General features: G+C 50.3%; 1 protein-coding gene across 3 annotated transcripts in view; it reads left to right on the top strand.

Annotated features, from left to right (window-relative positions):
• The window catches only part of pum (pumilio), a 60,727-nt gene that overhangs the window by 9,850 nt on the left and 34,971 nt on the right, over positions 1 to 15,906 (top strand). For all 3 annotated transcript variants that reach the window (XM_017912020.1, XM_017912018.1, XM_017912021.1), the window contains 5 exons: positions 2,966 to 3,098; positions 6,227 to 6,338; positions 6,429 to 6,528; positions 6,608 to 6,738; positions 8,772 to 9,129. In XM_017912020.1, coding sequence (XP_017767509.1) covers positions 2,966 to 3,098; positions 6,227 to 6,338; positions 6,429 to 6,528; positions 6,608 to 6,738; positions 8,772 to 9,129 — 834 coding nt within the window. The remainder of the gene's footprint in view (positions 1 to 2,965; positions 3,099 to 6,226; positions 6,339 to 6,428; positions 6,529 to 6,607; positions 6,739 to 8,771; positions 9,130 to 15,906) is intronic.

Genomic DNA, 15,906 nt, shown 5'->3' with positions numbered 1-15,906 from the left:
TTTTTTTTTTTTTTTTTTTTTTTTTTTTTTGTTGTTCATCTTTTCTCTGTCTTTGCTGAATGTACAAAAGTTTTCGCTGACCGGTTTGAAGGGACGGAATGCTACCGTTTTCGCTCGTCTAACGAACGCGATTCGAATGAACAGGGAGTTATCGTTTTCGTTGTTCGTTTACTATCCCGGACCAATGTTTGTTGTCTATCCGTTTGCTACCTAATGCACTCGCGGTTGCACGAGAATATTTCCATCGGTTTATCGCGGTATTGAATCGAGAAGCCCCCCGTTCTTGCTCGTTCGAGGAACGGGAAAATTCGCCGTTGCTTTTCTCTTGCTTGTTCATTCGCTTTTCGACCTCTTCCCGTCTCTTTCTCCCCGTAGTCGTGCTTAACGTGCAAAAGCGTCTCTGCCGGCCGGCGACGCGGTCGATACTCACGGCGTATCGCCCCCGGTTGACCGAGCCTTACCCTTACCCTTACCTTACCGAACCTTTAGACGTATCCTCCGTTCACCGTTCCACTCTGCAGCTCCGATTCGCATCCCATTCGTGTGCGTTAAGGAGAACCCGGCTGTGGTTGCTATAATACCACGGATTCGACGTGACAGAGAAGAACGATGGGAATCACCGACGTACCAAGCTGGCTCGAGCACATCTTCCTGGTATATAAACCTTTATGTACAGGATGACGCAAAATTAATGCACCCTTATGTACCCCGGTGGTCGGACGGCGGATTTCGGGAATGGTACGAAGAATCTTCAACGGTGTGTTGTGTAACGGTGCTACAGCAACGATCTCTTCGTACACCGGGAATTTTCGTCTCCCCCGACGGTTTTTCACCTTTGTGCCGACCTGTACCCCGAGAAAAAAGAGGTCGTGTATCGCGTGACAGCACGTGTCGCGCAATCTGGGAAATCAACGACGTAACTTTAATACGTTGCAGTCGAAGCAGCGAAACGCGTTCGAACGTCATCGATGCATACGAATCGAGAACGTTGCTCGCCTTTCAGAGGGCACTTTAACCGCACCGCTCTGTGGTCAGCAACACAACGGTGACAGCGACGATGCTGCTGTTGCGGAGGGACAGAGACAGCCCTAGTAAAACCGTGACTCGTTGGAACGGAACGAAATGCAGGTTGAAAAGAAAAAAAAAAAAAATGTGCCGTAAGATGATGCAAACGAAGATTCGCTTTCCAACTTGACACGCGCGAATCGTCAGCGTCTGCCGCTCGTTCGATCCACGTTTTCTCCCATGGGATTTCTAACCGGTTTCTAAACTCGCGCGACCCGTTCGATTGTATTTCTTTTTTTCCCCGTCTGTTCCCTTTTATCCGCCGATTTGTCAAACTAGGTGAAGAGACGCACGGAGTCTGGGCTGGAATCCGGGGGTACGGAATTTTACCAGCGTTCTGCGACGTTTCGTTCTATTCGCTGCAAGTTTATTCGTTCGTTGCAAGCTCCGAGTCCCCGGGGGCAAGGGGGCTGTGCTACGTGGAAAGACACGCGTGGTACGGCCGGTAACGATTAATTCGTCGCAAAGGACACACGCTAGCGTTTTTCACCACGCGAGATATAATTAACGTGCTCGCCGATGCACCGCAAACGATAAACAGCGCCGTTTGATATTTCGTGGTTGATGTATTCGAGAGGCAGGTTATACCTCGGTGAATGACGCACGTGCTATTGTACGTGGTATCGTTTGCTTGATCGATAAAATATAAATATCGAGCGTGTGGGTCCGAGACGTGCCGTGTCCGGGGAATGGTGAAATCTCGAGAACCTATGTCCACCTTTGTCCCCCCTTTTCATGCAAAGGCGCGCGAAACGACGCCGTGGAAGCGTCGTCGATGCGGTAACGATCGCGATACACTCGATCCCTCGATATCGTTTTACCAACTACCACGCGAAACTTGTAAATCCCGTGGAAGTACGAGTCTCGAGCTCGTAAACACGATTTTACTCCATTTCTTTCGGCTCTCGTTTAAACGATCACGAGGTTACGTGGGCGATAAAGCGGGGACGATAACCGCGAGGCTAATTCGGGAGATCCCCGAATGGAAAGGTTCACGGAGATCGCGGAGTACGAGACGACGATCCGTGACGGGGAGAAAAGGGTGGTCTCGGAGGGTGGAAGAAAACGGGGTGAGGTTCGGTGGAATCGAACCACCCCCTCGGTACTTTGGTTTAACGATCCGCAGACCAGGCGCGAGTGACGATGCGGACGAAAATGCATCGGGACGCCTGCACTCTTCGAGCTGTGCACCATGTCACCGTCGCACGTGCGGTATACCTGCATCTAGGATCCCGCAATCCGCGGACGATGCTTCCCTCCATCCCCACCGCGTCTGCTGGTTACGTCACTGACCTCCAGTTAGGTGAGGTCGGGAACAGTGCAGCAGAGTTCAGGTCACGACGGAACGCATCCACTCGCCTGTGTTTTCAATCCCGATCCTTCCGCGCTCCTTCCGTCGGGATCGCCATTACGCGCCAAACTTTCCGGGCCCCGATCACTCGCCGGCCCTGAGAAAGAACGGTGTCGATATTTCCCCGTAGAAATGCTCGACGTCGGTTCACCACGTCTCGTCTCGATTATTCGCATTATCGGACCCGAGTTTCCGCCATGTCTTCCGCCACATGCGAGGAAAAATGGAAGCTTCGGGCGCGATGAGGGACCCAGCAGGTAAAGCCTGGTGCCCCGAAACGAGAGGTATATTTACCCGTTTCTTATGCCACGTAACAAAGGGTGCGAGTGCAGCGGCGTCGAGCCCGGTGATCGGCTGTACACGGTAGATACGGGGATTTTAAGCGGATCCCGTAGTTCGTTAGCGTAATTAATACGATCGTTGGTATTCGTATCTTTGCCTGCGCGAGGCACCACGAGCTCCTGGGAGTTTCGTGTCAGCACGCGCCGGGTCTGAAAATGTGTTCACTGACCCCGTGGACTTACGACCCGTTTTCTGATATTGTTTCAGATCGCTCCCTCGGCAAAAAAGCTTTGGGGCGTGGACGAGGGCGGCTCCAAGGACGAAGGGGGTGTAAAAGGCGGTGGGATACTTCACCTGGGCGACCACCAGATGTGGCGAGATTCTACCTGGAGCACCTCAGGTACGATTCTACGATTACGGTTTAACGATCCGGCCATCGCGTTTACGCGCTCGGCATCCATTCGCTCGGGAACACGAATCCCGCGTGTACACGCGTTTACGCGTTTCGTAATTGCGTTTTAGTTTCTGTTACTTTCGATGAGACACGCGCGGAAACGCTCGGCTCATTGACTAACCGCAGCGAGTACACGCTACCGGCGTGCTATGGAGCGTACTGACACGTATCAATGACAATAGGGCTGAGAATATTTGGAATAGGGTTTCGAGATGGGGATAATCCACGAACGGGGTTAATCGGAATCGATAATTCATGGATGGCAGGCATTAATGCCCTGACACTTTGTAGTCCCACTGTGCCCCATGGTTTATCCGTTCTATCGCTTTCCCTTTGGAAAAAAGAATCAAAGGACGAACCCTTTGTCGCGTTTATTAATCGTTGCCCATTAACAGCCCGACTATCCGCTGGCTTACGTTCGACCCGTGTTTCAATGGTTCCCTAGCCCGAGCTGGGCCATGCATAAAGCCAGACTTTAATCTCGGCGCGTTCATGCGTTTCCGGCCGATGATACCTCGTGCAAGCCCCCTTAAATCCCTGGAAATATCGCGGTCCCCGGTCGCGTTTTCGTCCTCGAGACACGAATTTCAAGCGGGAAACTCTGATCGATATGCATTCGGCCGACGCCACCAGCCGCTGATCGTTACGTAATCTTAAGGGTAAGTCGACTGCACCGCGCGCGCTAATTTCTTCTCGAGAAAGAAAGCCGCGTGACGTTAAGAAAGGAACGAGATCGCGTTGCGTGAGTCAGCGAACCGCGAGGGAACACGGTGTGTTGCGTTTTTACGTTTATTCGAAAAATCTTTATCGCGCTCCGCGATATTTCCTTCGATTTGTATTTTACAACGCTTTTACTCCGTTTAATTCTCTTTAATTCTATTTAATTCCTTTTCCTCGCGAAAGTTCCAGTCGTTACGCGGACCTCGATCTGCGTGCGCGTTCGCACGGTTAATCGGAAAATTTCCATCGCCATGCCGGATACTTACCGTTTTTCCCCTTTCTATCTCTTTCTGCCTCCTTTTATCTCTCTTTATCTCTCTTTTCCGCTCGTAACGCGCGCACCGCGATCCTCTTCATCCTCGGTCCCCGGTTTCTCGTACGATATCGAGCAATTTAGACGATGTCTAGCTTATTAGCCGAGGTATCGGACCATTGGCTCCTCCCTGACCGTGGTTAATAGGAGCAACGACATCGCGGGGCTTATCGAAAATCTGCGTGTTCGGAGGCAGGAATGAATGAACGCGGCGATACGTCGGCGTTACGTAAATCGGATTTTATCGTGGACGAGCGCGAGCCGAGGCTCGGCGTATCGAGACGACTAGACAATGAGCCGATTCCGATTAGCGCCGCGTCCTTTTTCCGCTCGGACGAAATGCGCGTCGAGTCTGCGGTCGTCGAAGGTCCTCGCCGGCTGACGTCGAATTCCCTGAACGTTCGATATACGTTCCGGGCCCGGTAAAATTAGAGAGAAAGGTGAATCATATGCAAAGTCGAAGTTACAGCCGTACGTCGCAGAGCACACGCTCGACCATGGCGGCGGAGGGTCGAGCGAGATGCGAGCGATACCGTGTGTTTTACGTCGTGCGCGCTTATTGATTGGTACAGCGCCGAAAGAACAATATATAGAGACGAAAGTAGAAATACTTGTGTCTCCGCGGCTTCCAGCAGAATGTCAATAATCGATACCCCACCAAAACACAGATCTCTCTCGACTGTTTGCCTTGGCGAAAACCAAGGAAATCCACCGGGTCTCTCCCTCTTTTCCCTTGCTTTATGATCAATCGATACCATCCAGGCTTCTGGTATTTTCCAGCCCTTCCGCCAACTTCCCTATCTCTTTACCTCCAGTCGCTTCTAAACTTCTCGTTATCCACCTCTGACCCAGCCTGGTCCAGCATAGCGTACTTCCCGCGAATATTTCCATTTTCACCGGTTATTTCGCGGTCGTTCCGTGCCACGATCTTGGAAATCATCAGAATTTCTCGTCAATTAAACGGCTTACGGCGGTAATTGGTGGAAAGAGCGAGCGAGAGAGAGCGAGAGAGGGGGGAGGCAGAGGAGAAACGGTTGGAAAGGTTGCGCGAGGTTCTTTCTCATTAAACGGAGCCTTAAGTCGTACGGGGTTGTTGCGCGAGGGCGATGGTACCACGGCGGTGTTGTGTGTGCAGTGTATGCACGAAACACCTGATTCTCGCGACGGCATGTACCGGCTTCCATGTGCACGCGGCCCGAGTTTGCATGTGTGCGTCACCTCGATGGGTGCAACGCGGCTGTTGCCATGGCGACAGACGCCCGGCATCAGCGGCGGTGGGAGCAACGTCCCAATGCCCAGGGTCGTACCTACTGATCCACCCTGAGCGCCGGCACACACCAACCCCCTGTACCCACCTGGACCCGACGAAATTGCGTCATATGGAATCATAAAATTCCCATAGTCCCCTGGAATCCGCGCCAATCTTTCTTCTTACTTGCGTATGCGTCTGATTTTTTTTTCTCTTCCTCTCTCTTTCTCTCTCTCTCTCTCTCTCTCTCTCTCTCTCTCTCTCTCATCGCCATCGCGAAACCCTTTGAATAACGCGGTCTCGCGGGAAAGCCAGCGATACAGTGGCAAAGTGTTGAGGATTTTTATGATAGAATTTCCGTTACACCTTTGCGGGTTTCTCGCCCCACGCCTTTTATCGATTACCGGTCGATACGACACTAGCACGATACGGTTTCGGGGATATCGTTAACGTTTCCGTTTAGAATTTCTTCAATTTTGTTTGCCGTGCCCGGGGGTAATGGTTTTCGAATTTTTTTTTTTTTTTCTTCTTTTTGGTAAATTAATTTTCAACGGTCAGAGCGTGTACCGATAAGCCCGTTGTTGATTAAACAGAGTTGGTTCGAATCGGGGTGTTCTTGCGATGATGTAACGCGATCGATGCTCCGATAATCGGTTAAAACCGAAGGATAACGAAATATCGAGTATCTGTCGTACACGCGAACCTTAATAGTAATTTCTCGATGAGGATGGGTGTTATTGAAATACGCGTCAACGTAGCATCGTGATTAATGATGTTTTTAATCTGTTCCAGATCATGCCGTCTCACAACCGATTTCCATGGGCACAGGTAGACGCGTGGGCGTCGGGACCGGATATCATCATCAAACGTCAGAAGTTGGCACGGTCCTTAGCCCCAGAAGCAGGTTAGCATACCGTTGGAATCATGAGAAAATAGTAGGACACGTAGCTTTGCTTGTAATTTCGTGGATTGTAAACGTGCTGTTTCTTTACAGTGAAACGGGTGGTCTGGGTGTTAAAATGGTGGAATACGTCCTTGGATCAAGCCCTACGACACCTAAAGATTTGGAACCCCGGATGGTTTCTTTGAGATTGGTAAGCGTGCATAGTGTCTAAGTAACGAAACGAGTTTGTCGAGTTTATTATAATTATCGTCTTTCTTTTTCTCGCGCAGAACACCGATCCAGACAAGAAAGAAAAAGAGAAGGGCTCGGCAAGTCCTTTTGACAGTTCTAAAGACGATACTGGTCCACAAAACAACGGATTAGCATCCCAGAATGGTCTCGATGACGACAAAGGGTTTAAGTGAGTATCGAGATACGTCGCAGCGCGAAATTAATCACTGTATAAGAAAGAAGAGGATGCAAAGATGTTTATACCAGTAGAATATAAATAAAGCAGGGTCGTTGTTGTTTATCACATGGGATCTGTGACAAATTCTCGTAGGTAGTTCAGCGTTTTGCTATTCTTGCGTTCGTGCATACCTATGTATATGTATATATGTATATATACATATATATATAATTGCTTGTAATTGAACAACTGTGAATATGTCACATCTTATTCGTGAACAATTACTATTGCTACGATCGAGGAACGTAGTAGTGCCAACTGTCAAGGGCGTGCTTCTACGCGGCGAACGATGACATCATAAGCTTTCCTCTTCGGTGTTACACCATCATTGTACGCCATCTGGTGTTCCGCTTGTTCCTCATCTGTCCGATGTTACCGACATCCTTTGCGTAGTTTACACTGTGCCACAATGATTTCTATTCTCCGTTAAATAACACTGATATTACCGATTTACTTGCCGTACTATTTACGTCTTTCTAAATCGACCTAGATTATAGATTCGATCGTATACGTACGAAAACGCGATAAATTATCGACGTGGTAGAAGGATGCCATCGTCATCTTTGCGTCTATGAAAATCAAACTTTCCGATCGACTGGCTTAACGAATGCAGAAAATTAAACACGAAGAAAGTCGCGGCTTTTAAATTCCATAATGACGTTTGCTCGTTACTGTCGGTCGTCACGGTCTAGTCTTTGTGATTTTCTTTTCACGAGATCAAAGGTACAGGTCTCTAAATGTGAGCGCTAAATTATATTACGTTGTCATTACGCGGAATGTACCGTTATACTGTGTTGGTAATCACGCATTGGTAGAAACCTGTAGGACGAGTTTAGAAAAATTTTTGTAGCGATATCATTCTGGCTGTCGACTTTGGATATGTTGATTTTAATGTCAGATATCCATAGAAAGCGCGGGAGTCGGGATATTTCGATATTTTTAGTAATTAATTTAATTAACTACCTTTCGACTATATCGGGAAGCTGTAAAACGATCCAATCTCGAAACAGAACGAATTCAGACCTTTCAATCGTCGTAATTTGGTTAGTTTTGTCATCCGTATTGTAATTCTTAATGCTCTGTAATCGCGTAATTATTTTCAAGCCCTGTGCAATGTAAAGCACTCGAGGAACGTTGTTGACAGATAGCTATCAGGATGTATGAAATAGAACCCTTTTACTCTGAGAATTCTATACGTGCGACACGCGGAATCAGGTCCATGACATTTACGACTGTCACGTTGTAATGGCCAAGGAAAGCTACGTCACTTTCTTTATATAGAAAATAAGACCAGCAGTCTAGTCCAGTAGCGCTGCACGATCGTTTTCTCCCATAACAGGCTCGTGGCTACATTTTCACGGCATTAAAATGTCCGATAACGTGAAAAAGGTTGCGATTAAAGTTCTCAAATCTGCGATAAAGTGAAACTCGAACTTTCAAATTCGTAATGAATATACAAATTTACTCTTTACTATTTAGTCTTGTCACGACTCGAGGCATTTTACCGGGGAAAAATACGCTCAGCGTTATCGCGGTAGAAATATGGAACGTTGAGCAACTTTTCAGTGCGTGTCCATTCGCAGACGGTTCACGAGCCCGCCAATTTTCATCAGTGTATCCAGTAAAGCGATTTATACTTCCGTTTATCTCCGTTGTACGCATTGTACTCTGCGATCTTGGCGTAGGCTGCTTTGAATCGAAATGAATCAGCGAAGTGCACGAAATAGGGTATGACGAGACGAAAAGGACTCGATTCCAGACTCGTTGCATAATCTCTTCAGCTTTGCATCCTCTTGATTCCCGAAACAGATTGGCCTTACGATTAATCCTAAGAGAATCACGGTGTAGTTCGCCTCGCTATTCAGAGGCTACTATTTACGCCTGACAATGGTTACCCCCTGTTTCTATTTCTTATCCATTACGCGAATAACACCTTTCGCTGGAATGACGATTGCCTAATACCACCCTTCGCGTTCTGTTTGCAGTCGCACACCCGGGAGTCGCCAACCCTCCCCAGGCGAGGAAGAATTTCAGAAGAACGCAGCGGCGACTCTGGCTGTGAGTGCTGGCGGTGGCGGTGTCGTGTTGCTGAAACCCGGCGTCGATGTGGTCGGCAGCGAGGAACATTTCATGGCCGCCTTTGCCCCGGCTCCGCCACATCATCTGCAACATCATCAAGCTCCACCGACTCATCATCTCCAACATCCACACTCGCACGCGGCGCAGCTCTTTGGCGCACAGGCTCCGCCACCCCCACAGGGCCCTCCGCCTTCGCAGCAGCAACAACAACAGCAACAGGGACCCCCGCAGCCGCAAGACACCACCACTCACTTTGATGTTCAGGTAAGTCTCGACCTTATTGTGTCCCCCTTTTGATTCGACAGAGCCAAGTCGGCGAAAAGGATCTTTTCTCTCGGAGGAATATGACTTTTGAGGCGGTGCGAGACGGCGAGAGACGATACGAGACTGTATGTGTGTTTGTGTGTGTGTGCGTGTGTGCGGATTAACGAGCGAGCAAGAATGTCTCGTCCTCAAGATTCTACCGGGCGGGCAAGAAATTACTCGGCCGACGACGCGAGTCCGCCTGGTTGTTGTTCTTGGAGCAGGTTAGGGATGATTCTAGCGGATTATCGGAAGGTTGTCCCAGTTTCGTGTTAGCTTGGAGTATATTTTGGCGTAACGATTAATAAATCACAAACGTACTCGTAAATCGTGAAAGCAATCGGACCAGTTTAGGCGTCCTACATAGACGCGCAAGGTTTGCCGATTATTATCAAAGACTGCTTGGTCTGAGTAGCCGTGCGAGGCTCGTGTCTTAGCCGATTAGCTTTAGCACCGTCGTTGTATACTTTGTACATATCCGTTCGAATTAATCGGTTTAACGAAGCGCTACGTAACCAAGGGAAATATTTGATTTTTGGGAACGCTGAACGCGACCCGGTGTCCTCCCTCTCTGTCTCGCATCTGGAAAGTATGCTAATGACGTATTCGTACTGTCGTAATATCTTGCTCGCTCAGCGAACGTGCTCGTGGATCACGCCGTAGGCTCGTACACGATTTCGTAAACCCCATCCCTCTTTGTTAACGTCACGTCGAAGCGATTCCGTTTGGTGGAGTGCCGTGCTGCGCACGTCGAGGAACTCGAGGAATCCATAATAGTTCTAGAACGACGCGGAGTATTTAAAGTCTGTAGATGGTTTTCCACGCGAAGGGCGTCGCTGCCGGCGTTAATTTAGCGATTGTACCGGCGACTAGGAAGAGGTTATTTTTAAGCAGCAAGCAGCTGATACTAACGAGCGGTCCAACCACCGAGCAACCCTCTTGTACGGGTTCTCGACGGACTTCCTTCGCTTTTGAAGTCGCGTTTCATTCGAACGAGCGTGCCTATCGAGGGGTGAAGGTACGAGCGGGCAACAATAGGACGGACGGAATAGTTTGCGCGATTTGCCGGCGTTTACGCGAAATCGCGCGTGCATGGTTAACGGTGTCGGGTAATTCGTGACTTAATTATAGAAATAAATTATTATCGCGTTGCGTCACGCAACCCCGGTAATTGCAAATCAAAGTATTTACAATGGACGTTTATCTCGGCCGAGACCACGTGACTTGGCAAGCCATTGACATTTACGATTTTCAATCTGGCCGATGAATTCATTTTTGCACGAGATCAAATGCCACGCTGAAGCGAGCCCCGAAAGCAATTCAGCGATACACACAGGGAACCTTTGAAATTCCGAGTGCTCTGTCTTTTCTCTCTCTCTCTCTCTCTTTTTTCTTTTTTTTTTTTTTTAGTCCGTAGCCAGCAGAAAAAATAGACGTGTCACTTTCTGTGCTTACGTCATTGTCGAGAGCTCATTTGCGGGGCCGTTCTCGTTACCAGTCGTTCGTTTCTTTAATATATTTTTAACACGCGTACTCTTCCTTTTCTCCTTCCTCTGTTCTTCCTCTTCCCAATTTCACCTGTTTCGCCGTCCGGCTGATTTATCGAGTTGTTCCATTACACTCCGCATAATTTCGGAAATAAGTTACGCTCCAATAAGTTAACCAGACACACCAGGCCGGAGAGCATCCTGCCCCCTCAAACTTGGCTTCCAGATGCACGACCATCGAATCTTTCCACTCTCGGCAACCTTGGCTGCTATAGCCTCATCCTTGAGAATCTAGCCTCGTAGGACACAGTTGCCTTTTTTCTCTCCTGCTCTCTCTCTCTCTCTCTCTCCCTCCCTTCTTTCTCTCTTCTCTTTATTTCGCTCGGCGAAAAAGGCCCGTGCCCCCACCGCCCCCCTCGCTATTGGAGCTCGGTATGACCTGACAGGCTTAAGAGACGAGTAGAAGGGGAATGGAGAACGATCTCGTCCTCCGGCACAGACAAATGTATAAATCACGGAGTGACAAGTTCTCGACATCTACTTCGAATGCTATTCAGAAAATAGAACAGACGATATATAGCCATACTAGCACATATTCGTATTTATGCACGTTACAGTGCATGTCCGAACGTTCTATCGGCGAATGCATCAAAGTGCCTTTCGTTATGAAACCTTCTTCGCAATTCTTACCGACATTCACGGCAATTTCGCGTTACGTGGCAGATCGATGCATTTAATCTTCACGACGAGTCGATAGATTCGCGCGATTATCAGACGATGCGTCGTTAAAATCCGCTTTTTCGTCCGCGTGCCGCTAGCCATGCTGGACATGTCTCCGTGGACGACGGTGTCGCGTCAGAAGTGTAACGTTTAACTCAGCCCCTCGGTGGATAACGAAGTTATCGAAGTCGAGGTCGATTCGAAAGCGGTCGATTCGAAATTGGAACGGGGACCGGAAGTCGAGGACATCGACGCGTACACCGTTCTCGTGCACGTCTCGTATCGGGTATAGGCCTCGTCTACGTTCCACATTCTTCGCTGTTTACAGCGATCGTACTTCCTATTCCAGAGCGCGGATAGTCCGGTCCCCACCTCCTCTCGAACAGGACTTTGCGTTTGAAAGCTTTGACGGCGCGTGCGATTAAAACGCGAAACGTCGCTTTTCATAGACTTTTCGCATAGAGAGACGAGTAGGAGAGTAGGAGACAGAGAGATCGATAATTTCATCCAACGTACGCGTCACGATCAGAGTTGGTCTGTTCGCACGGAAACGCCCGCGGTTCCTTCGAGGGGGGTACCGCAGAGCCCTCTCGGAGAGGGTTGTCGCTAGCGAGCGAGTAAGCGTTTGCAGGAGGAATTCGTGGAAGGATTAACGAATTACTCGGGTGCTTTTGTACGATTCGCGGCGATGTTCGTTAAGAAAGTTGGTGCCGCGGTGTGTCGCGTAGGCACGTGAATGTAGAATTCTGCTTGGAAAAGAGGAAATCACAAATGAAAGGGGAGAAAATGCGGTGTACAAGTCCTCGGGTCGTCCAACTCGTTTTCCGCCCCCCTCCTCGATCCATCTTTCTCTCTCTCTCTCTCTCTCCGTGCGTGGCGTGCGCGCGAGCTCGGGTACCCTCTCCTCTCCTACGGGAAATAGTACCCATCGTAGGCAGCATTGTTCCCAGGGTAGAGGGGCCATAGCTGCATTTTCCACGTGACGAACGAACCGCGTATGCACAGGTGCAGCTTGACTGCCGTGGCTCCTGTAATCTCTTTCTTCCTTGCACGTTCGTTCTACCTTTTCGTTTCCGCACGCCTCGATGAAAACGCAAAATGTCGCACAAAGCATGCATCGAGCGGTGCGCGCACGGTCGCCGAGGAGGAGAGGAAAAAATTGCAAACGCGCGCGACGCGACTCGCGTTTCGCTGGCGAATTCGTTATAATTTTTTCCTCCCCCCCCCCCTCCCCCCTCCCCCTGGGCTCCTTCTCATATTTTTTCCCCCCGCGCGTTTTTCCCTCGCTTTTTTGTTTCCCCCTTTCCTTTCTCGTTTTTTATTTCCCTCCATTTTCCCTTCCGCAATTAGCGCCGCATTATACGTCAAACCGGATTCCGCCGGTGGTCGTAGTATTAATTAACACCGCGACGCGGCGCGACTCTCGCGTGTGCGCTCGCGTTTCCACGATTTCCACCGGACGTCGCGAGTCGAGCTGTAGGCACCACCACGCGCCACCCACCCTCTTACCGAATATTCCGCGCCTCGCGCCTCGCCATTGTCCCTTCCTACGTTTTCTTTCCGCCCCCTTTGTCGCGTCTCGCGAATATTTCTCCGGCCGTGGGCACCGCGCGCGGTTCTTCGCGACGTAACGCACGTAAAAATAGAACGCTCGTGCTGGTTACGAGCGTATTACGCCGGCGTTTATGCACGCGTGCTTGCCCGCGGAGCGCACGAGAGCGTGTGTGCGATGGTACGAGAGGAGTGCGTGCACGCATGAGACACGGCTGTGCCCTCTGATCGCGTTATTACGCGAAGGCTCGTGCTCGTCGGTGCATGAAGCGATTCCCAGACCTCGTCTCCTTTCTCCCCTTCTCTCCTCTCTTTCCTCCCCTCGCTCTCAACTCTCCTCTTCTTTCCGCTCTCTGCACGCTCTTCGCTTCTTCCTTTTCTTCCACGCGACCACTCTGCCGCTTCTCTCTCCGTCTTCCCTCTTCACCTTCTTTCCAAAGAGAGAGCAAGAGAGAGAGAGCTCTCTCGCTCTCCTAGATTCGCTCGGCATTTTCTCTTCTCTTTCCTTCCTTTCTACCGAGCCCCCTCTCTCTTTCTCTCTCTCTCTCTTTCGACACGCGTGTAGCACAGTGTTCTCGTGATCACGCGAAAAGTAGGAAGAGAGGAGCACGAGAAATCGGAGGGAGATAAAGAGAAACCCTTTAAAGGTGTGTACACGTACACGCGTAGACGGGCATCGGGTTGTTGACTCGGTGCCCATTCAGCATAAAGTGCAATGACTTCCTCCGATGAAAATCTGTATCATCGCCCGAAGGCTGCGCAGTCTTCGGGGTAAGCGCGACGTTCACCGCCGCCGTTGCAGTTCCGGTCAGAAATTCCAAGCCGCTGTCCTATTCCCAGTGGCCTTCTTTGTCGCGGAATATCGAGTTTCGCGGCAGCTTCGTTTTTCAGCCTTTCAGGCTAGCCGCGTTTCCGTTTTAAACGCTTTACGGTTCCTTTGACGAACTGACAAATATGCACGCGAGCCACCCTATCCACGGCCACCGGCAGCAGCTATTGTTGCCCCCGAACCGTGCCTCCGCGCCCGTGTGGCTGTTGAAGAAGTCGATACGATTGTTTGGACCCCGAAATTCTTCGCGAGCAGAACGGGTTTCTTCTCTCCCCCCCCCCCTCTCTCCCTCTCTCCTCGTTTCTGTCCGTGTTCCATCAAACGTTCGAATTTTATGCGAAGCTGCGGCCAAACGCGCGCCTCGCTGCCCCGGCACCGGTGGTTGGCTCCTAAATGTCAGGCGTTTCGATTTTGCTCGAGTCCCGGCATAGGTTGTCCGCGTTTTTGGCCGACGAGTCGACTTCGTTTGTTTCGTCGTTGGTACAGTTTTGCAAATAATCGCAAACGCGCCACGAATTGTCCGACGATATGCTCCAACAAGCCAAGTGCTTGTCACTCATTCGACGATATTTTTGGTAGAGACTTACATAATCGGCCATACCTACGCAGCAAACCTTCCTCCTGTTCCCTGCCCTCATCCTATCGCCCGTTCCACGATTTTTCACGCTAGCTGACTCACTTCGGCATAACCTAGCCGGCCACGGAAGCCGCGTGCACACCATCCTGCTCCACATACGCGTCTCGCTCCACAAAGGGATTTGTCCGGTTTGTTATATTCAATTTTCCGTACTTGCACTTCGTCGCTCTCGTTATTTCCGTGCCGCAGTTTTTTCCCAGCCAGACCGGCAATTTTTACGGGAATTTTTTTAACGCAACGCCTAACGATTCCGCTTTTCCTCTATCTCTCCTCTACCTCTTCTCTATCTTTCCTCCGTGTTCCCTTCGCGTGCATCATTTCGATTGGACTTTCGGTTGGTTAACGCAACATTTTTCCCATCCCGATTATCGATCGAAGGAATCGCTAACTCCGGCATAGCTTAGTTGACTACCTGGTTCGCAGGTGGCAGGCAACGCCGATGCAGCGAGTAAACGCAACAACGCGTTGGCTAATCGGAAACAACGCGGATTAGCAAATCCGCGACGAAGTAGCGTGATAGAGGCTGAGGCAATTAGGGACGGCAAGAATGTGCGCGCCATTTCCTTACCCCGACCAATTACACCGTGCTTTCATCGGAAGGCTACACTCCAATTAGACGGCATAATCTACTTTGCGCGCTACACGCTTCTCCGTAAACCGGCGTGCTCGACAGATTTATTAAACAACGATTCATTTGTCGCGCTTGTCGCATCCTCCTCCGTTTCGCCGCGAGTTTCGCGCGGTAATCGAAAACTGATTTATCGGTTCGCGAGTAATTAAAAAGCTCCGTGCATCTCTCCCTCCGCCTCTCGAGTCTCGAGTTCTTCTCCATCGTCGACACCATCCTCGTCGTTGTCGTCGTCGTCGTCGTGGTCGTCGTAGACGAGAGAATAGAACGCGAGTCGGAGACGAATATCTCCTATTTTTCCGGCACCTGCGCGCCAGCAGTTTCATCGTTCTGCGAGTTTACGTAAGTGTCTCGCGCGTCGTGTTCGTCGACGCGGAAACCGAGCGAGCGGGTCAAAGGACCTCGCCACCTCCGGGGACCAGTCTCCTGGAAGGCTACCGTCTCGGCAATTAAGTGGAAAGATCCGATCTTTCCAGACGCGCGGCAGTCCCGTAAATTTTCCTCGCTGCTACCCGGCTCCGAGTCCCGTAGATCGAATTTCGAAGACAAGGGAGCTCGTTTGCGTGTCCGCCATTGCCGACGCGAATCTATTAATTACCCCCTTTATTTTTCCCCCGTCGCACGGTGAAATCGATTCTACCAAGGCAGCTTTGTACACGCGTGTCGCTTTCTCAACGTGGAAATCGAGGGATCCCGGCGTTGGGAGGCGGTACCGAGGGTCTCGTCTCCTTTCAACGGCTATTAACCCGCGTTTTTCACCTGTCAACCGTGTCCCTGATCCTTGCCGTGTTCGCGGGATCCCGGTGTCGGGCCGATTATTTCCCCGGAGGCCGAAATTACCGCGTAATTCCTTCTCTCCGTGTGTTCTAAGCCCGTTAATAGGTCG

The sequence above is a fragment of the Eufriesea mexicana genome, unplaced genomic scaffold, assembly GCF_001483705.2.
Source record: "Eufriesea mexicana isolate 0111107269 unplaced genomic scaffold, ASM148370v2 scaffold294, whole genome shotgun sequence".
Classification (NCBI taxonomy): domain Eukaryota; kingdom Metazoa; phylum Arthropoda; class Insecta; order Hymenoptera; family Apidae; genus Eufriesea; species Eufriesea mexicana.
The sequence above is the reverse complement of the archived record's forward strand: the minus strand, read 5'-3'. Positions and strand labels throughout refer to the sequence as shown.